General features: G+C 42.2%; 1 protein-coding gene across 1 annotated transcript in view; it reads right to left on the bottom strand.

The window, feature by feature from the left end:
• The window catches only part of SV2B (synaptic vesicle glycoprotein 2B), a 204,363-nt gene that overhangs the window by 58,188 nt on the left and 118,195 nt on the right, over positions 1-27,980 (bottom strand). Inside the window, exon 3 of the mRNA XM_079911967.1 lies at positions 18,085-18,906. Within this exon, the coding sequence (XP_079768093.1) occupies positions 18,085-18,535 (451 nt within the window). The 5' untranslated portion in view covers positions 18,536-18,906. The remainder of the gene's footprint in view (positions 1-18,084; positions 18,907-27,980) is intronic.

The following is a 27,980-nucleotide window of genomic DNA, read 5'->3' as shown; positions in this document are numbered from 1 at the left end:
ACTAAGAAATATTCCTTGAGGATGTTGTGAGAACCCTGAAATTGCCTTGTCCACATACCACCACACTAGAGCCATCTTAGAAAAGCAGAGATTTCCTTTTGGTACCTCTCAGTGCCCGTAAGAAGAGGTGTCACCTGGACTAAAACCAGTAGAGGTGTGACATCTCTGATAGCTCTCCTGGACACCGTGGGCATCTCAGATATGACCATTACCCAGTGAGCCTCGGCAGTCCCTCAACCATTCCACTAAAGCCCAAGTTGAGGCTGCCATTGTGGTCACTTCTAGAGGATGGAACCATGTATCTGATGACATCTAGGACCAGTCCAGGAGAATCACGGTAGTGCTAATTAATTGCAGGGTATGGCTCAGAGTTAGTAGCTGAGACAGGAGTAGTTGACATAAAATCAAGAATGGAAACCAAAATCTTTACAAGGAAATTTGCTCAGCCCCCTTCTCTATGTATCAGCAAGTGTGGGAAAGGGGCATAGAGATTAAATAAGTCCAGCCCAGTCCTCTGGTTTCAAAAACACTCACAATATAACAGAAATAAATAGGTGGAAACAAGTGAAGTGGTAGAGCAGGGCAGGGGCCAGAGAACGGCCACAGCAAGAACTCTGACAAGCTGATGACTAGAAAGAGGGTGGGGGCCAAGCTTTGCTATCTTAGAATAAGCAGATGGTTGGGGGTGGTAAAGGAATGGTTGGATGGGGACAGCAGGACTGAGCCTCACACAGGGATCAGAAGGTGATGAGGCTGGTTATTGGCAGAGGTCAAACTCACGACCTTACAAAACTTGGATGCCTTTTGGTACAAAGACTCTGAACAGGCTACCTTGTCTTCAAAGAACATTATCTTCTATATTAGCATAGAGTTGATTTAAAGCCAGACTGGAAAAGATCTGTCTTTCTCTCTGGGACACCTAGACATCTGGCTCTGACTCATGGCTAAGATAAGGGTAATGAGATTTGTGATGTGCTGTTTAAAGTCTGAAACTCCCCTGGTAATCCCTAGAGACAATTTGTTTACTCATGGTTTTCAGTGTCATAACTGGTTAGTCAACCTGGCTCTACCACAGAATCAGAGGGACAAGAAAATCTCTCTGGGAACTTCTGCCTTGAGGTCTCCTAAAGTAAAGATTTCTTGCACAGATCTTGGTGGTTTTATCTGGAGACAAGCCCATATGAGAATAAGAAGGACCTTGGGGAGTGTGCCTGGATGTCTTTTGAATGTCCAGTTCTTGCCTACAATCTCTTTCTCTCTTTCTCCCTTTAAATAAGAGCCTATGTGACTATACTCAGAGGAGTCTTGTGAGTCCTCTCAAATATCCAAACTGATGAAATCTTTTCACCTCTTAGCCCAAGGATTTCAAAATCAGATGCCTACAGGGGCCAAGCAGTAAATGCAAATGAGTGAAGTTGAGCAGGCATATTTAATGGGGAATGGTAGGAATGGTGGAATACGGGCCCATCTAAAGGGAGCAGCCATACTTAACTTCAGCCAGTTGTTGTGTTATCGAATATACACTCTATTCCTAGAGTTTCAAAAAGAGCCGGAAATCTGATTTCTAAATAAAATTCCTTGCTTTTTAAAACACTCTACTAACAAAACAATTATTTTCATCCATTGTTTGCAAACCCTATGTGACAGAGATCGGCACAGGTTTTAATATTAGTATGTTAGGAAAGTGGGTATTCACACTTTTGTTGAAATAAAATGTATCTCGTGGGTCAGATCTCAATTTTTTTATTCCTATGACAATTACTCTGAATTTTCTCTTTACCTTTGTATCAGGTATTGAGTACCCCCTGGATAGTGATGTTCTATGCTCTTTCCTGTCTGTCTTCACATTGCTTGTTTCTCCATCTGGCATGCTCTCTGTTCAGATCTTTGCATGGCTGGCTCCTTCCAAAGCTTCCATGACCACTCATCCACACCATCCATAGTGGTGTCTCCCTCTGACAGGTGGAATCACAAAGCCCAGTTAGAAGGCCATTATATCCCAAGTGGGTGACACTGACAGCTTGGAGTGGAGTGATTGGTGGCAGTGGAAATGGTAAGAAGTGGCTGGATTCTGGTTGTATTTTAAAGGTAGAGTCAAGAGAATAGATGGTATGTAAAGCAGAGATTGCATCAGCTCTCCAAAGAAGTGAGTGGCAATAGAGAGGAGCTTCCTTGGCTGAGTACTGAAATGTTCCAATGTTTAAGGGTCAGGAAGATGAAGAGAAACCAGCAATGGAGAATGAGAAGGAGTGGCCAGTGGAACAGCAGGGAGACTGGAGGCAGGGGTAGCCTAGACATCCAATAAAAAAAGTGTTTCAAGGAGGCGGGAGGGCTGAACTCTTACAGTTGCTGCTGACAGGTCCGGAATGTGGAGGACTGAGATTGGACCACTCGATTGACCAAGTGGGGGTCACTAGTGATATAGACAAGAACAGTTTTCTGAAGTGTTGGGGACTAAATTCTGCTCAAAATTGAGCAAAAATGGAAAGTGAGGACTTGGATTTAGTGAGTTTTACTGAAAACAGAAGAGATGTGTGTGAAGTCAGGATTAGAGAAACTGTATCATGTTTGTGTGCTGATGGGAATGACTCGAGATAGACAGAAAAATAGATGAGGGAGAGGAAGGTGAGAATTATGAAAGTGGTACCCTGGGGAAGTGAGAGTGGATGAGAATCTAGCCTGAGAGTAGACAGGTGAGCCTCGTAGCTCCTCCACAGCAACAGGAATAAGATGTAAGCCCAGGGGCAGTTAGGAACGTAAGTGTGGAGGTAGGCACTGTGGGAGTTCTTTTCTGGTTGCTTCTGTTTTCTCAGTGAAAGAGGAACTGAGTTCATTATGCTGAGGTTAAAGATGGGGAGGAGGCGCTGGGAACTGGAAAACAGAGGATGAGGCATGAAATTGTCATCAAGGAGACTGGGAAAGTGAATAATTCAGGGGAATGAAGGATGATGGCTGGCAGCACAAGGGTGCCCTTGAGGTTATTGACAATAAATTTAAAGTGAGACCAGTGGACAACATGGTGTGTATCTCACCAGCCAGGTTCACCTACAGGGTACAGGGACAGACTGATGAAGAGTGAGGTGTAACCAGAGCTGAGGGACATGACAAAAAAGAGAGGCACAAGGAAGTTGATGGCGGTTATGATTCTGGCTCGCAGAATTTAAGTTCAGTGAAGAATGGGATGAGGACAAAAGCGTGGTGAGTGACAGACCAAAAGGCTGTAGGTCTCATGAGGTTGAACAATTGTGGGAGCTGGAAGACTGGATAGAGTGAGCTAGAAAGACAGAAGAAGGGGTACTTGACATTGGGATTGTGGAGGGGTTGGAGTAATTGATAACAATAAGACCTAGGGTAAGACCAGGACAGTAGGTGATTAGAAAGGGGGGATATCATTGCAGAAGACTTTAAGGAAAGAAACTAGGATATTGGAAAGTGCTTACTGAAATCACCAAGAATTATAATGGAAATAGTGACAGTAAACCTGGCACTAAATTCCTCAAGGAATGAGGGGGCATGACACAGGGGGCCAGTAGATGACTGCAACAAGGATGCATGCTAGGTGATACCCTCTGAGGACAGGAGATGCAAATGAGGAATGTTTTAAGGAGGAGGAAGGGAGAATGGTCTGGAAATGTCATGGGGGAGCCAGGAGGAGCAATGGTACAGGGGTGTGGAATATGAAAAAGGAAACAGCCACCCACTAAGACTGCAGGGCTAAGTAACATCCTCAGAGGAGAATACATTTCAGTTGTAGCAAAAAGGCAAATGACATTAAGGGAAGAGGTGGGAGATGAGATAGGGGGAATAAAAGGATGCACAGTTCCATAGGGGAATGAAAGTCTGGGTGATAATGAACATCTTGGGAGACATGGACCTCTCATGGTGACCAACACGTACAGTGACAAAGGGTGTAAACATGCTCCCGAAGGTCTCAAAACCAATTTTGGTAGCACGGTTGGTAGTATTAGGGGGAAAAGAAGTATTGAAGGACCTACCTAGAGCACCCTGAGTTCTGGATCACCCCCTGCTCCTGCCAATGGAAGAATGGAGTTTAGGAAGGTGTGGGGGGGGTGGTAGAATCATCTCATTTATTGTCTGTTTCCCCCTAAAACGTTACTTCCATGAGGGAGGCACTTGTATGTCATTCATCAATGAGCCACTCAATAAATAATTGATTCCTTAAAGAGTTATTCAATAAGATAAAAAATATATATATACAAAGCAAGATCATATTTATTGGGTCCTTATTGGGCACTTTGATGAGCCCTTGATGTACACTATCTTATCACCCCTCACAATAGTTCTGTGAGGTAGGTACTAATAATATCTTCATCTTATAGATAATGAAACCAAAGTTCAGGGAGGCTAAGTGACTTGTCTAAGATGGTAGAGGTAGTTAGTGATAGAGCCAAAATATTAAGTCAGACTGTCCACCTTTAAAGTGTTTATACATATGGTAGACTCTGTTGGTCACATTCCCAACAGGACTTTTTCCCTCTTCTTCCTTGTTAAAGGAAGCGTGGTTTTGTTAGGTATTAAAATGTGTTCAGAGAAATACACACACACACACACACACACACACACACACACACACACACATACACACACCCCTAGGGGATGAAGCATAGTTAACTTAAGATGGTCCTCTGAATCCAGCTCTTAATTGAGGGAGAGCAATAAGACATACAGGGATGTCTGTCAAAGGCTACTAGGCAATGTTTTTGTGCAATAAAAGAGAGAACATTGCAGAAGAGGCACTTTCTTGCCACCATCGCTCTCACTTCCTGCTTGGAAAGCCATCATGGGAGGATGTAGAGCATAGAGCTACGGTGGTCAGCTTACGACCATGACGGAAAGGCCAGAAGAATGTCCTTGCCTAATGTCCTGACATCAGTAAGCCATTGACCCAACCCTGGAACCACCTACTTTAAGAATTCTTGATAAGTAAAGAATAAACATCTTCATGATTCAAAGTCATCGTTACCGGCAGTTGAATACATCCTAGACACATATCGCCTCCTAAAAAAGAAAGCATACAGATGAAAGATCATCTGATTGATTTACATAGTCATTCCTTAAGAGCAAAAGGCAAGGCAACTCTGTGTAGAGGAAAGACCTCTGTGCCAGTTGTCGGGGGCCCAGGTCCTGCTCTCAGAGCTTGTGACCTTGAAGAACTCGCTTCCTCCTTGGGGCTCAGTTTCCTCCAGTTAGAAATGAAAGGCATGTTAGGAGTTCTCCTTTATCCCTTTCACTTCTAATATTAGACGATTCTATAATGTTGTAAGTAATGGCTTATGCCTTATAATCTGTCGTTACATCTCCTTCGAAGGATAAGACTTTCCTTTCTAGGACCCAAGGAGAGGTGAGGCAGAGAGGCCAAGGAAAGGATGCGACTTCTTTAGGCTATTTGCTGCACGTCCCCAGTGGAGACTGATATATGCCTCTGAGTCAGCAAAATCTCCGGTGTTGAAACAGATGATGCTCACTTTGCACATTTTAGCAGCCTGGGCCCGTCTGAACGGAGAAAAGAGTGCTCACATTCAATCTGTTCAGTGGACCCCAGGGGGCATGTCAAAGGCTATTACATTTCCAAGACCATCTATCTGACTCTCCCTTCCCTACTCCCTGCCCTGCTAATATCTGAGACTTCTCTGGAAACGAAATCAATCCTTTCCAAAGAAAAACCCAACTCATCTGGGCTTGTGCTGCACAAGGGTTATAAATACAGAGAGATTTTACACCTGCTGGCCTGCAAAGGGCCATGATAGCTGTATAGTCATGAACTCCACATTGGACAAGAGTGTTCCATTGTCTGATGTGGTTCCTGGCAGAAGGAGGGTAGGGAAGTCCTTTGTGCCTCTGCTGCTCTGGTCTAAAAAGGTGATGGAGCATTCCTTGGGACCCTTTTCACGGGTGGATGGCAGTGTTGCTCTTCAGCAATATGACAGCCTATTCTGGGCTCACAATCTATGCCTCAGATCACTGCAAGTCCCTGGTGAAATCGGCACCTGGCCTTTCTGGTCCAGCTGGCTGGGACGTGGACTACGTCATACTCTCACCTACAGAGATAAGCTGTAACTGACTCTAGCACTCTGATGGAGGCCCAGTGCCTACTTGGCAACTGTATCTTATCAGAGTCATGCATTTAGTGTAAAGGTTGCTCAAGGTTACTTATGTAACGGTCACCTAGAGACATCTTCCATAGATGGGACAGCAAGGTAAAGGAGCAGCAGTAGACTTTGCAGGCAGACATAACTGGTTTCAACTACTAGAGCCATCACTAACTAGTTTTGACAAGTTACATTAACCTCTTAGAGACTAAGTTTTCTCATTTGTAGAACAGTGAAAATAATGCTTCCCTTGCAGGTTGTTATAAGGATCAGAAATGTCATATATAAAATGCTTAGTATAAAAGAGTTTATCAAACTGTAATTTTTGGTGGTGGTAGTAATATAATTATTATAATTTGATTTTAATTTAAAAGAAAGGTAACAGGTTGTACCAGTCCTGGTAAATAATGAACCCTTAAGCATTAGTTCTTTGCTTTTTATGAAGAAATCCGTACATGAAAAAATAAACCTTCCAACCTCATTACTATAAAGTAACCCACAGTGAACACGAGTGGCAATGAGTGACAACGCAAGACAAGAAAACTACCTTAGGAACCATATGCATCACTTACGGTCTTTGAGCAGCACTTCCTTCATCCTATAAACTTGGGATTACCGCTCTGACCACCTCACAGTTTCACTTCAAGATCAAATGTGAGTATCTATGAAAATCATTGATAATCTCTTGGATATCAAAATCCATTGATAATCTTGTTTGCAAATGTAAACAAGATTTTTGGGTACAGCCCCATTTTCCTTACACTGGTCAAGGTGTATGCAAATATCCCATCCATCACCACAAACTCAAGAAGGAAGCCGTCTGGGGAGAATTCCTAGGTAGCACAATAAAAAAACCCTGACAACTCAGTAGCTCCTAATAACCCTGAGTCGCTGTGTAAACTACCTAGTTTTCTAGCCCGGCTGCACAACAGAATCACCAGGCAGCTGTGAAAAAATGCCTATGCCATACCTCACTCACAGAGTCCCTGACAGCATTATTCTACAGCAAGGCCTGTTTTTGTTTTGGTTTTTGTTTTTTAAATAATATTTATTTATTTATTTGGCTGAGCTGGGTCTTAGTTGCAGCACATGGGATCTTCGTTGCCTTGTGCAGGATCTTCATTGCAGCATGCGGGATCTTTAGTTGCAGCATTCGGGCTCTAGTTCCCTGACCAGGGATTGAACCCGGGCCCCCTGCATTGGGAGTGAGGAGTCTTAACCACTGGACCATCAGGGAAGTCCCAGGGCCTGTTTTTTTTTTTAACAGTCCCTCAGGTGACTCAAATGGGCAGATAGAGGGGAGAAGCCCTCACCTGGAGCAGTGGTTCTCAACTGGAGGTGACTTTGTCCCTCCAGGGGATATTCTGCAATATCTGGAGACATGCCCAACCCTGCAACTTCCCCTCCATTCACAGTAAATATAACAGTTTACTTAAGGATTTCTCCCATTCATTCCTGCTGTATTTTCCATGGTCTGAAGATTATATTTTCAAATATGTGGATTAACAGCCCTATGAGCTTTTTCTAATTCACTAAAGTTTTCCATGGTGGGGACAAATATAGGGGAATACATATAAATAAGTAACTAGCACATTTGTATTCCCCAAATTAATAAATCATTAGTTACCAAACATCTTTTATTTAGGTCTCAAGGAGTGTGCTTACAACTGTGGAGAAAAACAAAAGCAAAAACAAAAAACCTTCAAGTCTTTGAAGGTCTCATGGCCAAAGACGTTCTGCAAAAAGTGTAGACAGAATGTACTGAGACATCTTCACTACAATGAAAGTTCAAACAAGTTAGAAGCTGAACATCATCAGGTTGTTGGATCAGAAGATCCAACAGATGGGTCAGATGGATCAGAAGAGCAGAATGAGTATTAACTGAGGACATACTGTGTGCAGACCCTGAGCTGGACAGTTAGAAGGGTGATCTCATTCAATTCTCCCAACAGCCCTGAGAGCTAAGTACTCCTCTCCCCCTCCCCCTCCCCTCCCCCTCTTTTTCCAGACAATGCTATTTACTCCATGTAAAACTAAAACCTACACACATAGAGATCCAAATAGCTTAGATTCAATCTTGATGAAAATCAGAGTAGAAATCCAGGATCCATAAGTTCGAATAAGTGGTTGATAGTTGGTTTTTGACACAAATGCTTTCAGACTGAGGTAGGCTCTATCCTTCGACGTAGGACTAAGTTGAAAGGCACAAAAAAAAAACAGCTGTAGACAAATGGGAAAAATGCCTCACTCAAAGCTAAAGCCATACTTAACATGTAGCCCGCATCATAAAACTGAGGGTTTTGTTTCAAGAAGGTCTCCTTGCAAGATTTTTCTTACAATTAACCCAAGGGTTAATTGTGAAATAACTTTTAATCTTGAAATTACGATGCTGGTTTTTTGGTTGCTTGGTTAGCTGATGGGTTGGTTGGTTGTATAGGAAATTGTTTTTCTTCCTTTATGTTTGTCACAGAAAATTGAATTTACTCATCAGCTTTGTCATAGTCAACCCTCTGACTATGAATTCACTGATTTTATTGCAATAAACACAGCCAGCTGTGTAAAAATGTCAATCTCTTGAAGTTAGGAAGGGTTGTCTTCTTTGCATAAGTCATCGGTTTTCTTTCTTGCATATATTAAATAAGAAAAAAAAGGTGCTTATAGTGGAAATATTTTGAAGCTCTATATAAAAAAATCTCAATTTTTCAAAACACTCAAACAGCTTCTACTGTTTCCTCTATGTACTAGTCCAGGAATTGCATATTTCTCCCTTGGAGTACTCCAGTAAACTTCTGTCAGATCTCCCACTTTAGTCTCTCTCCCTGACAATCCATTTTTCGTCAATGTGGGGATTTTGCCAGTTGCTAAATATGTCTACTCCAGTTAAGCACTCCAGAACTGGGGAAATAACCACAGGGTGGATTTGGGGACCTACTGGGCCCTCTGTGAGATGGGCCTGAGCCAAAACTCCATTGATCACCTGGCCTCCATTAGTCCCTAATCTGACTGATAGAACACAGTGGTTTTGAATCTCCTGGAATTAGTGCCAGTCCAGATCCAGTGTCTGGTAATCCTCAAAAGGTCTGATTATTTCCTTTTCTCCAACGCGCAGTCACGCTGGTAAAAAGCCAAAGGTCCCTTGGGGAAGACTGGAAGAAAAATGAACCAGTATAAATTTTTGGCAGTGTCCTGGGATCCTTCCTCAAGGGGACCCAGCCTCCCCTTCACTCATGGATTTTGGGTCTATAAACTGGCTCAAATCTGGAAATCAATTGAGGGGCAGTGACTGTTTTTATGAGACAGGTTAGACTTTTGTTCACTTGACCTGGAATTTTTCTGCTCATACAGATCAAATAAAAATTTAGTAGGCTTCCTATGTATTTCACTTCTGGGACTACCACAGTCTCTTAGAGTCAGGTACTGCTTTGACTCTGCTGTCCATTACAGTAATCACGCCCACCTTGACTTTGGTCAAGTACTGTCACTTGGCCCCTGCCACCCAGGGTCCAATTACTCTGCATTTAGGTTTGTCACTGCAGTGACTGAAGTCCCCACTGTGAGGTCTGGCTTACATTTAAGAGTGATCACAGAGCTCTTCAAGGATGCTGGGGGTCCCCTCACAAATTTATTTCTCATAGTCATGGTGAAAGGTGTGTCCTGTGTAACCCCCCAAGGCAGGTGAGTAGGTTTTAAATGGCAAATTCACTCTAACATTCCAATCTCCCTAAGCCTTTGAATCTCTTCCTCTACATTAAACCAAGGCAGGTCTGGCATTCGAGTTCATTTACTGTGGGCCAACTTTTGGTCCATGTTTCAGCCAACCAACCAACCAAACTAGTAGAGCCCTTTCTAACTCCCCGAGCTTCAACATTAAATGCAGAAATCTCTGTTTATCAAGTCCATATCAATTAATGTGGCCCAATTCAAATTTATGTTCCTTCCACCATTACCCCACCCCCCTAATATCCATTCCCACACATATTCCCTGAACTTCTGTGTAAATTAGAAAAACCAAGTAGTTCTTTTGCAGTGTAGCAGAACTCCTCATGGGTCACATTTTGACCCTCACTTTTAGGGACCTGCAGGGACTTGAGTTTAGTTATAAGTCCAGAAGAAAAGAGGGGTGGGGGTCCTGAGGAGAATCAACAATGTCTTGCAAGGCAGGTGCCTTAAGGGGAGGCCATTACAGCTTCCTCATCAACGCAGGGTTAACCCCCTCAAGACGAGTGGAGGGCCTGCTTCTATTGGCGAAGAGAACTGATCAAAATTTAGGAGTTCAGTGTCCCCAGCTGCATCAGGGTCTTCCCACACATCCCCATGCCAACTTCCAGGATCCTATTTCTTCCCTATCAATGCCTTTACTTTAACAGTTGACATGCTGTGAGGCTGGGAATTCAACCTGCACTGTAATTCAGCCACTCAGAGGATGAGATACTGGGTTTGGTTGTCAGCAATCTCAGGAGATAAAGGTGTCCTTCAGGGCAGACATAGAAGATTTTGGGTCATTTATGCAGTGCTTGTGCTGGGAATTCGAGTCCTCAGTTCATTAATTTCTTTTCCCACTTTGTCAATGATATTAGGAGCAACCAGTCAATCTCATACTCGTTACTTTGACAGCAGTTAGTTTGACAAAAATGCTCACCTAGATCCTTGCCTCTTGTAAGTATTTGAATAGGAGTATCCAATGATGATATCTTGTGTATCCCTATTGCCACATCATGGTGTGAACAGGAAGTGCTCTCTTTACTACAGGAAATAGAGTCAATAGTGTCTAAATCTAACCAGATTAGAGAACTGATTCCAGAAGCTCCAGAACCAATTCAGTAAATTCATCCTTAAGATTCTGTTCCTCTAGAACCACTCCCAGTACCAAAATCACAGGAGTAGAGTCATCATCCTAAACCACCTTGTCACTCCCTTCCTCAAAGCCATTTAATAGCTCCTCATTTAATAGCTCTTGCATTGCCTGTGGAACCAAGTCCACACTCCTAAATATGGCAATCAGTGTAGACTCTATTAAGGGAGGCCTTGGCTTTCATTCTATTCTGAAGAATCCCATGATCTAAAAAATATAAATAAGGACAACTGATATAATCAAACACAAAAAGATTATATGAAAATTCTTAGTGGTGGATTTCACCATCATGAGTATTTGTTTCCATGAGGCTAAGTAAGTATTTATTGAGCACGTATTTTGTGCCAGGCTCTGGGGTACAGGTGGCCCCTCCTTTCAGGAACTGACACACTGAATTCAGGGCTAAAGAAAAAGTGGCTCATAAATCAAGTGCTCTGCCCTGATGTTCACTTCGAACTTGCATATAAAACAATTAAAGGATAATCTTTCATGACAGCAGAGTAATACATCCATCTCCAAGCTGCTATGGAAATTCAACACGCAATTTATTCTAATGAATCCACTCCATCTGACATTGCTCCATGTCCTCCCTTAGCTCATAATGACACCAAGCCCCAGGGGTCCCCTGTTACGTTCTAAATCACTATCTGAAGCGTAGGACTCCCTGAGCCTTCCCACTGCAGATAGCAAGAAAAACTAACAGCCAACAAAATACCCACTGAGCAACTAGACCCTTCCAGGAAGTCAAAATTCTGAAGGCAAAAGTGGAACTCTTACCTAAAAATGAGGCTCTCTTTCTTTTGATCAGCATGAAGGTAGGAATCACCCACAGTTGCAGCCTAAGGGGTATTTTTACAATTACGAGAAAACTTTGGTGGCAATTTACCAAATGCAGGCAGAGAAGGATGCTGTTGCTTTGGTCCATGTGTCATCAATACTAAGTGGTATCCTAGCTATAAGGAAACAATGATTAGAGATGCCAACAATTTGATGTCATTTGAAAAAGCAAATGTCATGCCAGACAGTCCTAAACTTCCTATCTTTAAGTCATTTTAAATGATTTTTTCTACATATAGCTAGAAAATACATAAATAATATTGATACCTGAAGGGGATTAAAAAGAAATATATTGATAGATTCATTCATCAACCACCTAAAATCATGGAAGACTCTGAGAGGAAGAATTCAGCACAAGGTCACACAACCACTAGACAGCAGAGCAGATATAAAAACAAGCCACTTAACTCTACAACCTGCCAACCTCAAGTTCTATCCCTTACACTGTCTCTGTTTTCTTCATATTTGAATAACAGGGATAATACTGAATATTGTATTGCATAATTGCATAGTGCTGTTTGGTATTTTATATTTCTTGTATGAACTCTATTTTCACCATTAGAATAAAACACACTGAGTGCTGGGACCTGCCTGTCTTGCATTGCCATAGAGGGAATACAGGCATGCGGAAATGTCCAGCAATTCTTTTAAAAATAAGAATAAAGAGTCTAATTAACAAATGAATGCATTCTTTTTGTCTTAAAGGGGACCAACCACTTTATAAGAAGCAGGGCTGGCCCTTCGATGCTAACAACATTTTCACAGGACTTCTTCTTCCCCAACTGAGACAGTTCTAGACAAGTGACTCACTAAAAACACAACCCTTCAAGGAAGCAAACTTTCATCTTTCTAAAACCTCAGCAAAGTGGCACAGCGGTACCCAGATATTTTTGTTACCTGGCCTGGGGATGCTTCTTTTATTTTCTGAATGGTTCATCCATTTCCAGGAAGAAAATAACAAAATAGTCTATAATTTGAGGCCCGAATTTGGGGGTAGGAAGAGTTGTCCTTCTGAATTCTTCCCCTGGAACATCAACTAGGAGTCAAGTCCAGAGGCATATCACTTTCAGTTTCCTTTTTTTTTTTTTTTTTTTTTTTTGCTGAGTTGCAGGTCTTGAGGGATCTCAGTTCCCCCACAAGGGACTGAACCCAGGCCACGGCAGTGAAAGCACCGAGTCCTAACCACTAGACCACCAAGGAACTCCCCCAGTTTCTTTTTAAAATAAAAGAGAGTTAAGAGAATGAGAAGACAGGTCACAGACTGGTCGAAAATATTTGCAAAAGACACATCTGATAAAGGACTGTTATCCAAAACCTACAAAGAACTCTTAAAACTCAACAATAAGAAAACAAAATCCTTCTTTAAAAATGGGTCAAAGACCTTAATAAACACTTCACCAAAGAAGGTATACAGATGGCAAATAAATATATGGAAAGATGCTCCACACCATATGTCATCAGAGTAATGCAAATTAAAACAACGGGATAGGGCTTCTCTGGTGGCGCAGTGGTTGAGAGTCCGCCTGCCGATGCAGGCGACATGGGTTCGTGCCCCGGTCCGGGAAGATCCCACATGCCGCAGAGCGGCTGGGCCCGTGAGCCACGGCCGCTGAGCCTGCGCGTCCGGAGCCTGTGCTATGCAACGGGAGAGGCCACAACAGTGAGAGGCCTGCGTACCACAAAAAGAGAAAAAAAACAACGGGATATCACTTCACACCCATCAGAATGACCAAATCCAGAACACTGAAGACACCAAATACTGGCGAGGATGTGGAGCAACAGGAACTCTCGTTCATTGCTGGTGGGAAAGCAAAATGGCGCAGCCACTTTAGGAGACTTTGGCAGTTTCTTACAAAACCAAACTTTTTCTTACCATGCAATCCAACAATCACACTCCTTGATACTTTCCCAAAGGAACTGAAAACTATGTCCATACAAAAACCTGCACGTGGACATTTATAGCAGTTTTATTCATAATTGTCAAAACTTGGAAGCAACCAAGATGTCCTTCAGTAGGTGACTGGACAAATAATCTGTGGTACATCCAGACAATGGAATATTATTCAACACTAAAAAGACATGAGCTATTAATCCATGAAAAGACATGGAGGAAACTTAAATGCATATTACTAAGCAAAAGAAAGCAATTTGAAAAGGCTACATACTATATGAGTCCAATTATACGAAATTCTGGAAAAGAAAAAACCTTATGGAGACAGTAAAAAAAAAAAAAATCAGTTGTTTCCAGGGGTTGGGGAAGGGGGGAGAGATGAATAGGCAGAGCACAAAGAATTTTAGGGCAGTGAAAATTCTCTGTATGATACTGTAATGATGGATATATGTCATTACACATTTGTCTGGCCCATTGAATGTGTAACAGCAAGATTGAACCCTAAAGTAAAAATAAACTATGGACTTTGGGTGATTATGATGTGTCAATGTAGGTTCATCAACTGTAACAATGTACATCTGCTAGAGGATGTTGATAATAGGAGATGATGTATGTGTGGGGGGAAGGGGCATAAAGAAAATCTCTGTACCTTCCTCTCAATTTGTCTGTGAACCTAAAACTTCTCAAAAAAATATTGTCTTAAAAAAAAAAAAACAGCTAGGAAGGGGAAAGAAAGAACTGGGTTAGCACTTGAACAGAAAAGGCCTTTTCACCAGCCAAGGTAGGGAAGCCTGACCTTAAAAGCCTATTATAAATAACTTTGGGTTAAAGAAATATGCAATGTCACCTGAGGAAATCTAGTCCTGAATTTGGAAGAGTCATCATTATCAAGCAATCAACTTAGTAATAATAACAACCTCAACAATAATAACTAAAATGAGCACCTATTATGGGCAGGCACTGTTTCAGGCAAGTTAAATGCATTAAATCCATTTAGCCCTCAAAAACCCTATGAGGTAAGATACCATTAGTATCTCCATTTTGCAGAGAAGGAAACCAAGGCACAGAGAAGCTAAGTAATTCCCAAAGTTACCCTCCTAAGAATTGACAGAGCAAGGGCTCATACCCAGGCCACCTGGCTGCAGGTCCAGGCTGCTCCATTGTCTCACTGCAACTATAATTCACTGTAAATGCTGAAGGGAGACTGTCATAATACAAAGTAACAAGAACAAACAGTAGTTTAGGGGCATGGAGAGCTGATTGCTTTACCAGCTTTATCTCACTGAATCTTCACAACAGATGTATCATTACCCTATTCCATATATTGGAAAACTGATAATTAAAGAAGTGATGACTTGCCCAAGGTCATTGGAAAATAAATGATATAGCCAGTTGCCAAACCCTAGTGGCCAGACACCAGTGTCCACACCACTATTCCCCACACCATGCTATGTCTCTGTTGGAAGCAATCCATGGTGCTCAAGTAATCTATGGGATGCTTGATGACTGGAAAGAAGTCTGCCCCATGGCATGACCTCCTTCCTAAAGACCATGTGTGAAAGAAAGGCGGTATGGTATAGCAGAATGAACACAGACCCTGAAATCAGAAAGATCTGGGTTGAAATCCCAGCTCCAGCAATTACTATGTGACATTAAATACAGCTCTCTGAGCCTGTTTTCTGATGTGTACAAATGGGATAAAAATCCTATAAGCACCATGGTGACTATGAAGCTGACATGAGACAGCACATAGAAGAGCCGGCCTCACGAGACCCTCCAAACACCCACCTCCCTGGATCCATAAAGGGGGCCCCAAAAGTGCATCGGGAGTCCATCTCTGCTCAGGGGTCTGCCTGCCCCTCTTGGGCTGAGTCATAGCATCTTCATGATAAACACTGAAAGTAAAATTGCACAAATGTGGGCTCTCCAGATTGGGACCATGTTCCCTCAACTCCTAGCATTTGCCCTGGGAGCCAGCAGGAGCTGTTACCATTGCTGTTAATGAGGTTACTGGGCACCAGGGTGGCAGAGAGAACAAGAGGGAGTGAAAGCGTTACTGACATACCAATTTGGACTAATAGGGACCCAAGGTTTCAGTTGAGAATGTCACAAAACAAAATAATGGTCTTGGAAATATTTAGATCAATTGGGGATGGTTTGGTTTGATCAGGAGGTTGGGGTTTGTTTTGGTTTGGTTTTTGCCCTTTTTAAAAAATCTATTGAAACTTAGAGAAACACAGCAGAATTTTGTTGATAAAAAAATAATAAAAATAATTTTTAAAAAATAAAATTTTGTTGGTGTTTAAAAACTCTGGGTGACGTCTTGCTTATTGAGTCATTTCTTTTGTTTGCATATACTTGGTCTCTTCTGGTTTCCTGATGGCCGTATCTGACAGAGTTCTCATCATTTTAAATGTCTCTTTAATTAAGCAGGAATGGATAAAACCATTTGTGTGTGTGTGTGTTTGTGAGTAGTATATTTCACTTATCATAATTCAAGTTTCATCCATGTTTTAGCATGTGTCAGAATTTACTTCTTTAAGGTTGATTTGGGGGGGGGGCATTTATATTCTTTAAGGATATTGGCCCGTATTTTTCTTTTTTCTTTTTTTTTAAATTTTATTGAAGTATAGTTGATTTGCAGTGTTGTGTTAATTTCTTCTGTACAGGAAAGTGACTCAGTTATACATATATTCTTTTCATATTCTTTTCCATTATGGTTTGTCACAGGATATTGAATATTGTTCCCTGTGCTATACAGTAGGATCTTGCTGTTTATCCATCATATATATAATAGTTTGTCTCTGCTAATCCCAAACTCCCATTCCTTCCCTCCCCTACTCCCCTTCCTTGGCAACCACAAGTCTGATCTCTATTATCTGTGAGACTGTAAAACCATTTTTAAGAGCCTCCAGGGACAATTCTCTATGCAGATATTTTCTTTATATTATATCCCAATCTTATTTATTGTGGCTCAAAATCAGGGGCCAACAAACTATAGCCCATAAGCTAAATTCAGCCTACTGCCTTTTCTTGTAAATAAAGTTTTATTGGAACCAGTTGTGCCCATTAGTTTACAAATTGTCTATGGCTGCTTTTGTGCTAGAGGCAAAGTTGAGTAGTGGTGACAGAGGCCATCTGGAGCTTTAGAGAAAATGTTTGTCAATCCCTGCTCTACAGCAGGCATTGGGACCAGAATGGCACAAAGTGTTTCATAGCAGGTATCCCTACCATAATCAGATAATTCTCTATGTTCGTTAATGCTTGTTTGTCCTACTTTATGTAAGTTCTTTGAGAGTCAAGGACTACATCTACCTTGTTCAATATTTTCTCCCCAGGGCCTGAGCACAAAGACTAAAACATGGTACACAAGTAAGAGATATCTTTTGAGTGAATGAACTAAGTTGTTAGATGGATTTTGAGTTCTTGTGGGTCATAACTATGTCTCCGTCTTGAGGAAGAACCTGACTCACAGTAAGCTCTCTGTAGCTGTATATTTGCTAAACAATCAATTGCATGGACTCTGAAATTAGAGAATGAATATGTTTTGCAGGACATTTAATGACCAAGACTATTTTGTCTATATTTTGATGAATCTCTTCTATGTCACACAATTTATGCCCATCCTCTCTCTAACTTCACAGAATCCTCTGTGCCGCAAGCCCTGATATCTGATGTTTGGCTCTGATGGTGCTAGTCTCATCAATGATTTGCAAAGCTGGTCCTCCATCCCATGGAATCCATCTGTGCTTCACAGCGTGATCCCCAACAGCCTGAAGGGGCTCTGTGGGTGGCTCAGCCCAGTATTCATCGCCAAGGCACATGGGCATTCAGCCCACTAACACTTATATACAAGAGAAACCAGGAGCAGATGCTATCAGGTTCTGGAAAGACATAGAGAGAAGTACTGAGTGGAAGAGACCCCTGGCTTGCCACACACAAAATGAATTTGTCATTTGGCTATGGAAGATGGTTTAACATGAAAAAGACAGAAACCAGACTCTCAAGGAGGCAACAAGACTTGGAAAAAAGAACATAACCTTTAAAAATTGTGAATCACTATGTTGTACACCCGTAACATACAATATTGTACATTAATTATACTTCAATTTAAAAAAAAAGGCTTGGAAAGAAGAACTAAGAGCTTGGGACTCAGACAGATCTGGGTAGGCACCCAAGCTCCAATACTTACTAGCTTTGTAAACCTGTGCCTATTAATTTCTCTGAGATAAAAATACCTTAGTGACAAAATGGATGTAAAATGATAGTGTTGCAAGGACACTATGATAGATTTAAGATACCTAACAGTGACAGGTGCTATACAAATTTTACTGCTCTTTCCCCTTCAGATTTTAATGCCACAAAGAGAATGACCTTTGAAAATTTCTACTTACCAAGCATTCCTTTCTTGGAACTAGACAGACACATGTCCTTCTCTGCACTGGGCAGGGCAAAACTCACCACAAACACTTCCACGCCATCAGCCATCAGGGCCAAACCCAAAACAAAAAAGAGGGTCCACTGGAAGCGTCCGTGGCCACACTCATCAATGATGGTCTCGTACTGGTGGGCCAGCTGCTCTTCTTCTTCCATCCTCTCGGCCATCAGGTCTGCCTGGCCCCGAAGACCATCCACCCTGGAGGGCGCCATCTTGGTCTGCTTGGCCTTGATGTCATCTGGGTGAGGGATGCCCTGGTACTCGCCCTCATAGATCTCATCCTCCTCATCATGGCCTTCTGTAACATCACTCTGTGCATCTTCTTCTGGATTGGATTCATTACCACGATAATAGCCATCACTGGGGGCATAGCCCTCATAGTTGTCATGATATTTGTAGTCATCCATTCCTTGGTTCTGGGACTGCCTGCTTGCCTCTTGAGCTATATCCCTTGCACTGTGAAAGAGGTTTGGGCTGTTTCAATAAACATCATCCATTCTATGTACAGAGTTGTTTAAACGTAGACTTCTTGGGTGAACGTGACACCTGTATTCTTCGCCTTGGTCTCAAAGGCGACCTAAGTATCCATGTGCACTCAATGTCTATTGGAAGTCTTTGGAAAGTTTCAAATCCTGGTCTGGTCTCCTGCAGCAATCCAAGGGTATTGTGTTGGAGACGTTGATTAGAAATGGGTCCAGCTGTTCTCCTTGACAAGGAGTCTGTGGGACTTGGCAACTTGCTGACTGGCCTGGTTTGTTCTGCTACTGAAGGTTATACCCTGGAGTACAGAGAAAGGAAAGAGAAGAATGTTATGAAATGTGGAAATTCTGACAAAATACTCTCAGAATTAAACAAATATGTTTATTAGTGCCAGTGCTTCATGTGTAATGTGGAGGAAATCTTGGTTAGACATCAGATTCATACCAAATGAAGGAGCCTTAAACCGGTGAAAAAGAGCAGTGGTTAGAGAGGCCCTTGGAAGCATTGATTAACCCATGAAAGGGGTCAAGTCTTATACAAGAATGAAATATAAAGCGAGCAAGAGATTTTCAATACAAGACGATTTTGTGTTATGGGTTTTCTGTTAGGGTAGATCAAGCTTTTGGCAACAGGGCAGGTTTATTACAGCTCAGCTTCTGTTATGAGGAGGCCAGCTTTTCTAACTTTGGCATGAAGTGGCTGTACAATTTTACATCTAGAAATGTATGGCAAAGAAATATCCAGGACCATTTTTCCCAGGGCTCAGCTTACTTTTGAAACGCAGCATTGTGGTTCCAGGGCCACTCTGACCTTGTACTTGTCTTAAATAGGCAAGAATAGTTGCTAAAGACCCAGAACCAGAGAGCTTGTGCCTGAAATTTGATTCTGCCACATAATGGCCATGTGATCATGCACATATTTTTCTGAGCCTCAATTTTCTCATCTGTAAGATGGAGATAATAATAGTACTTAACCCGTAAGGCTGTGCATAAAGTACTTAGAACAGTGCCTGACCTGCTTGGTAAACACTGTTTAAGCATTGATGTTATTTTGCTCTTTTTTTTTCTAGCTCCAGTTCTGGAAACCAAGACCCAGTATTGTCAGAGCCAAGACCCTACCTTATATCCCAATTCCAATCAGTGGGTCCATCTGTTGATTTCCATGCCCAACAGACCCTGTCCTAATTACATCCCTAGAATTCCAGTTCTCACAAGGTATGGAGTCACCATTTAACAATGCCTCCTGGGTACCAGAAACTGTGTTAAATGTGTCACATCCCTTATCCCTAATTCCTACAACAATCAGAAAAAGAAAGAAAATGTGTTTGCCTCCTTATCTTACAGATAAAGAAACTGTGTCTCAGGTGGAGTTAGATCAAGGTCACAGAACCAGGACTCAACCAGGTCCACTGATACCCAAAGTCAGTTCTTTCCATGGCTGTCGTTCTTCCCAAATGCTGTTCCAAGGGTCTGTCACACTAGATCCCCCGGGGAGTTTAGAAAACAGATTCTAGAATGCATGTAGAGGGACTGGTTCAAGCTCAGAAATTGAGTCACGCGGTTCCCCGAGTGGCTCTGAGGCCCAGCTTCTTACTGAGCAGCCCCCCCAGGTGGAGGCCAGACCCCTCCCGGACACCTTAACTCACTTCAACTCTCCCCACTGCCAGACCCTCAGACTAAGATGGATGCTCAGATCTCTTCATCAGGGCTGCCAGAAATCCACTCCCCAGCTCAACCCACCTGCTGTGAAGTACATACTCGTTCCCTCAACCTTTCCAGGCCTCCCTGTCACACCCGAAACCCACATTGTCCTTTCCCCAAGCTCAGCCGACGCCACCCCACAGAGGACTGGACACGCTTGCCCTTGCCGTGCCCACAGGGTATCCCTGGACCCCCTGCCCTACACCTGTCTGCCTGGCTCTCCTTGCCCTCAGCCCTGGACAGACTCCAGCTCTGGAACTCATTTGACTCCGAAAACACAAGCGATATCTACTGGGGGATGCCAGACACTAGTGGTTCTCAAACGCAGGGTAGGCCAGAGCCAGTCAGGGCATGAGGGGCTCATTAGAAATGCAAATCCAAGCACCCCTCCCCCAAAGACTCTGAACCTGCAGAGCTGGAATGGGGCCTGGAAATCTGCAACTTCCACAGACGTCATAAGGAATCCAGTGGACTACGCTTTGAGAAACAGTGAGGTAAAAAGTCAGCAAGAAATATTTACTGAGAACTGATTCTCACTTCATCCTTTCAGATTTTTCACCATCCCCAGTAAATAAATTTGTATTAGGCCATGCTGGCCTGAACCATGCCAAATTAATATTCTAAATCTGTTTTTATTATATGCATTTAGGACCACAGGAGGAATATAAATCACATGTAAACAGCATGAGAGCTTTGCAGAGTGCTATAAAAAATGGAGAAAGAACGCGCCAACTGCCTGAGATCTGGTGTGTTATTTCCATCCTGGGGGTTCTGCAAAAATGTCATGAACTAAAAATGATAGATTTGCAATTCCAAAAGCACATGTGGGAAATACCACTCGGGGCAAAGGTCCTGGGACTTGCTTTGTGGAAAGAAGCAGATCTTTGTCAAAACAAATTCCACTCGTCTGATCCAGTTAAATGAACTGCTGTGAATGTCAGGTGTCGTGGAGTCGGGAAGACTCACTGTCAAGTGCTGTGGGGTTTTTTTCTCTTTCATTGAGAAATGCCAACTCATTTTTTCAGCGAAGTATTTTCTAGAGAGTACAGCTATTAATCCTTTATGGGTTGAATTGGGACCCCTCCCCCCTAAAAAAAGGTATATTGAAACCCTAACTTCCAGTACCTCATAATGTGACCTTATTTGCAACTACGTCTTTATAAGGATAATCAAGTTAAGATGAGGTCATTAGGGTGGGCTCTAATCCAATATGACTGGTGACTTATAAAAAGGGGAAATTTGGATGCAGAGACAGACACACATAGAGAAAAGATGATGTGGAGACACAGGGAGGGTACCATTGACAAGACAAGGGATGTCTGAGGCCACCAGAAGCAAGGAGAGAGGCCTGGAACAGATTCTCCTTCACAGCCCTCGGAAGGAATCAGCTCTCATCAGGATCAATCAAAACCAACACCTTGCCTTTGGATTTCTAGTCTTCACAACTGTGAAACGACACATTTCTTTCTTTAAGCCACCCAGTTTGTACTCCTTTGTGATGGCAGCACCAGGAAACTCATATATTCAAAAACATCAGCAAGTCTAATGATTATAAGCTAAACAGCAATAATAAAACAACCAGAAGAGCAGCTGTTAACTGCGGACTAAGATGAGCATGTTACAAGCATTACCTCATTTATCCTCACAGCCAATAGTGAAGCAATGTTATTCTCTCCATTTCACAGATGAAGAAACTGAGGGCTAAGAGGGTTAAAGAATGTGCCTGATGTAACACAGAGAATCAATTTCAGGGCTTGGATTTGAAGCCAGCTTCAGAGAGAATGTTAGGGATGATGTACAGTGGAAGAAACTTAGGAGTCCAAGGAGACAAGTCAGGGTCAGACAAGGAGCTGCCTGCAGAGCTAGGACTGACATTGGGCTTCTGACTCTCAAGTTCAAGTTTGTTTGCCCATCCTCAACAAACATTCCCCAGGATCTCTGGTGCTTAAGGCATTGTATTAGTTATGACATGACTTGATCCCCATTCTCAAGATGTCCACCCCTCATGAGAGAGTCAAACAACACAAAGCATCATGCAGTCATAAAAATTAAATGTTAATATTAACTCTCACTAATATTATCTTTCATTTATTGGGCACTTGCCTTGTGGCTTTGAGCCAAGTACAATGCTAAGTTTATCATGTGCTCTACATATTCCAACTGGGACAAGAACCCTATGAGGCAGGGGCTGTTCTTTTTGTTTTTTTTGTTTCTTTTTTTTGTGGTATGCGGGCTTCTCACTGTTGTGGCCTCTCCCGTTGCGGAGCACAGGCTCCGGATGCGCAGGCTCAGTGGCCATGGTTCATGGGCCTAGCCGCTCTGCGGCATGTGGCATCTTCCCGGACCGGGGCACGAACCCGTGTCCCCTGCATCGGCAGGCGGACTCTCAACCACTGCCCCACCAGGGAAGCCCTGTTTTTATACTCAGTTTACAATAAACAAGACTGAGGCTGAAGAGGTTGGACAGATGACCAGAGTCACAGGTTGTAGGTTCTCCAAGGAGGTTCAGAGAAGGGAAGGATCGCTATGAGCTGAGTTCTGCTGAAATAGCATCTTAGAGATTGGGGGATTTTCAAGGGCAGGAAAGGGCTCAGAGAAGCAAACAAGGAGAACAGGGAGAAGCAAAGGCACAGAGGTAGGAATGGCTTCACTTGTTTTGGCAGCAATGAAGCATCTGCCCACAGCAGAGGATCCAAGAAGGGGCGATTATGGGAGACAGACTGGGGAGGGAAATAGCAATCAGTCTGAATGCCCTGCTCAGGGACTGAGAATTTTCCTTTGAGCAAGGGAAGCCCTTGCTTCCCTTGAAGTTGTTGAAGCCCTGAAGTTGTTGTTGAAGTGAGTAAAGTAGCGTCATGCAGAGCAGGGATCTGGAAAGATTTTCCTGGTGGGAATGCGTGTCCTGGTTTTTAAGTGAAAACCTAGAGACAACAAAACCAGGTAGAAGTTTTCGTGTGTGTGTGTGTGTGTGTGTGTGTGTGTGTGTGTGTGTGTAACTGAAGATATTGCATGCCGCAACGAAGCCTCATGCTGCAACTAAGACCCAGTGCAGCCAAAATAAATAAATTAAAAAAAGAAAGACAGACAGACAAGTCTTTTTTCAGGCTGATCTGCCTTTTTGGAGGGTGGTAGGCTATATAGCAGAATGGTTCAAGAACACAACCCCTAGTGTTAAGGCCCCAGGTTCAAATCCCGACTCTGCCACTTCCTGCTACCTGTACGCAAGCTACTGGCGACTCTGTGCCTCAGTTTCCTCACCTGTAAAATGGTTGTAATACTAGTACCTACGTTGAGGATTTGGGAAGATAATCCATGAAGAGTGCTTAGCACAGTGCCTGGCACGGATGTGATCAATATAAATTTGATTTTTTATTATGATTGTTGTTGTTGTTATGATTATTATCTGAGGATTGATAAGGAAACTGTAGCCAGGATCTCAGCTTGAGCCTTGCCTAACTCCACTTGAGATCTGGGGCCCATCTGGACTGGGCTGGGGAACAAATCACAGAGAAAAACAAACTGACATTTAGTTATTCATGAGAACCACTGCTTCTCCAAAATGACCCAGCACAAATCTCTTAAGCATCCTCCTTTAACTCTTACGTTCTGTTAACCTCTGCGTCTATGCTATCTGATTCAAAATCATCGCGTGGTAAACACTTGTTCATGACTAAATATCACATAGAACGAAGCTAAAAATAATGTTATAATCAAATGATGTAATGCTTCCCAAAATGTGTTCTGCAGAACATTAGGCCTTTTAATATGCTCATTTCAGGGGAAAAAAAAGAATTTCAAGAGCAAATAAGTTTAGGAAATGTTGCATACTCTATTCACCATTTTCTTTCAGAGATTCATAATGCACATGGCTATGTTAAAAGCTGTGAGAAGACCTGAATAAAAACCTATTTCACACCACAATGAGCTACTACCACACACCCATCAGAATAGTTACAATCAACAGACAGACGATAGCAAGTGCTGACTAGGATATTATGAACTAGAACCCTCATACATTGTTGGTAGGAATAAGAAATGGTTCAGCCACTTTGGAAAACAGTTTGGCACGTCCTTAAAATGTTAAACGTACACGTACCAAACAATTCCGACCTAAGAGAGATAAAAACACATGCCCACACAAAGACTAATATGTGAATGTAAATAACAACATAATTTACAATAGCCCCAAACTGAGAACAATACAAATGTCCATCAACTAATGAATGGATGAACAAACGGTGGTATATCCATGCAATGGAAGAATAACCAGCAAGAGAAAGGAACAAACTACCGGTGCATACTACAACATGGAGGAACGTCAAAACCATTACACCAAGTAAAAGAAGGCAAACACAAAGGGTCGTGTAGCGTATGACTCCCTGATATGACATTCTCCAGAACAGGCAAATCCACAGAGACAGAAAGCAGATACGTGGTTGCCTGGGGCCAGGCTGGGAGCGGGGAGTGACTGTCAGTAAATTTGAGGGAAGTTGAGCCAGAGAAGTGCTGCGAGTGTTCTAAAACTGGATTATAGTGATGGTTGTTGCACAACTCTATACATTTACTAAAAATCATTTACTCTAATGAGTGGATTTTATGCCATGTATATTTTAATAATAAATTATTTTAAATAATTTTATAATTTATATTATATAATAAAGTTGCTGTTCTTCCCCTCTTTCTTCCCCCCAAAATCTATTTAACTGGTGGAAACCAGTGTTACCCGTGATTATGGACGTCTTTTTCCTTGGAACCCATATTAACATTAGGCTCTTCTAAATAGTGAAGTACTGATTTAGAGTCTAAGCTTTATTCAACCTAGGATTTTGTCATGTCTTGAAAGCCAATTTGGCAAGCATCACGGAGTCTATTTGCATGCAGGACCCATTAGAAGTGAGAATTAGAGAAAACAGCCTTGTTGTAGCCCAATGGGCCACAGGTGGAGGGAAAGATAATTCTGAGATTTTTCACCAGATTCAATCAAATCTTGGTGGTATATCAAGAGCCCAGAATGTGGTAAGTTGGGTGCAAACAATAATGGAAGATGGTCCCCTTAGCAAAGATGCCAGTAGACTCAGACCCACCCCTAGAAAGCTGAGCGCACTCGTTGGCCTCCTTGGCAGGCGTCAGTAGCAGCTGTGGCTTCAGCTGCAATTGGCCTTGATGAGACATTCACCCCAAAGAGTCAGGGCAGAAGAACATGGCAGATAACCTACACTTAGAAAGGCTAGTGCACCAACACAGGAGATGGCCTTGGGTACTCCTGAAACTATTTGGCAGGAATTAAGGGGGAACTGAGGCATAGAGGGGCAAAGCCTGAGAAGATCGTATTTAGAACCTTAGTGTAATTCTATTTCACATGAACAAGAGATAGGAAAGTCAGCAAACTCAGATAGGCACTAATGAGATAGCCAATGTGTCAGTTAGCTTTGCAGACACCTTTTACTTCAGTTCCCATCCTAATTGTGCAGGTCATGCCAATAATGAGTCCAAAGATAGGACAAGAGGGCTCAGTACAAAATATTGTCAGTTGTTTAAGAGAAAGACCACTGGACCACTAGATAGAGGATGTGAACTACAGCCCTATGCCTGCCATCGAGTCAGGGTGGGACCCTGGATGCAGCTCTCAGTTTCATGCGGCTAAATGACAGGCTGTACTGGATGACTTCTTAAGGTCCTTTCCAGCTCTCTGATTCAATATTTTCTTCTATATCTGTGACAATGCTTTGAACCATCTAAGTAATATATAAAGCATTATTATTATTATTTTAATATCTGGGATAGTGTCCATTTTAAGCTAAGAGCAACAATTTCCAAACTGATTAACCATTTGCTGGCAATGTGATGACTCTTTATTCTTAAATATTTAGAATTACTCCAAGAGGTCCCATGGCATTCTGCACATATCTCTATAATCACATTATACTGTGACTGTTTATGTGTCTCTCTGCCAGGAGACTGTGAGTAATCGTAGGATAGGTAAAACATGGGATTTTACTAATTTTTTAATCTCTAGAACCAAATACAGAGTCTTTAAACATAGAAGGTCCTTGAAAATCCTTGCTCGATAAAGGAGGTTAATAGTTATTCAGTGCCTGCTTGAAAGCAAGTCAAAATGGCATCTGGGCCAGAGTGCCCCGACCCTGGCTGTAAATAGACCAATTGGTTTACCTTTATTTACCAAAAAAAAAGTCGGATCAGCTGACATCCTGAAGACGCCACCTTTTACAAGGAGTCATTCACTCTTTTACTTCCCTACTGGCCTTTCATTGACACCGAGGTCCCGGCTTGGTGCAATGGTCCTAAGGACTACTTGAGTTATTTGTTATCAACTTTCAGACTATAAAATATGTTTTAACCACCTGCTATGCTTCCTGAAATACACTGTTTGATGTTTCTGGAGTAGGTTACATCTACTGTGAGCCGAAAATAACAAGGCTTAATCTGGCTAGTATCGGAAGATATGTTCTCTGAGGCTTCCAACCTCAGATGTCCCACTTAACATAGTGTGGGCTCATTAGTGTGACATTAAAAGTACTTCTCTCTTCTTAGCTGAAGCACCCAGCTGTTCTATTGTGTTAAAACAGAAAGCCAGTTTCCAAGGTGTATTGGTTATTAAACAAGACCCAAACTACATCATCTTTTTGTTGGAGAAAAACACAAATACTTTAAAGGAATGCCAGCCTTAATTTGACTGTTCAGAATGGTTCTTTATTTTAAACTACAAAAGCAAAATAACAGTTTATGGAGAAGTACATCAATCAAAGCATCATTTAGCCCAGAAAACAACCCATATGTTAAGTAATAGGGGCTAGGTAAATGCAGCTTATACATATAGTTAAATATTATGGGTTTTGAAGGACTTATTAAGAAAAAAAATGATCACACTATAATAGTAGGTGAAAATATAGGTAAATCATATATTACATCATTATACCAATAGTTTCTGTAATATTATATATTGTAAATATGTATTTATTTATACTACACAAATGTATATGGTGGGATGATCTGTTAAGATGTTAACGTTGACCTAGTAATCCCTGAAATGCTAATTCTCTCCCTCTCTGCTCCTCTGTGTTCTAAAGCCAGGTCAGGGTTTTTCACAGTGTGGTCCTCAAATCACCTACAGGAGGATCACTCGGTACCAATTAAACACAGATTCTTGGACCCCATTCCAAACCTTCTGACACAGAAGGGGGAAAGAAATCTGTTTTATTAGCAAGCTCTCCAGGTAATTCTTGTGATCACTCAAAGTCAAGAACCTCTGGTTGATGCTCTTCTTACCCCAAGAAGCAGTTAATTTCTTTTTTTTTTTAAACAAGTTTACTGGAGTATAATTGCTTTACAATGGTGTGTTAGTTTCTGCTTTAAAACAAAGTGAATCAGCTATACATATACATATGTTCCTATATCTCTTCCCTCTTGCATCTCCCTCCCTCCCATCCTCCCTATCCTACCCCTCCAGGCGGTCACAAAGCACTGAGCTGATCTCCCTGTGCTATGCGGCTGCTTCCCACTATCTATCTACCTTACATTTGGTAGTGTATATATGTCCATGCCTCTCTCTCGCTTTGTCACAGCTCACCCTTCCCCCTCCCCATATCCTCAAGTCCATTCTCTAGTAGGTCTGTGTCTTTATTTCTGTCTTACCCCTAGGTTCTTCATGACA

This window comes from Stenella coeruleoalba (genome assembly GCF_951394435.1).
Source record: "Stenella coeruleoalba genome assembly, chromosome: 2".
Taxonomy (NCBI): domain Eukaryota; kingdom Metazoa; phylum Chordata; class Mammalia; order Artiodactyla; family Delphinidae; genus Stenella; species Stenella coeruleoalba.
This window is presented reverse-complemented; position numbering and strand designations above follow the sequence as displayed.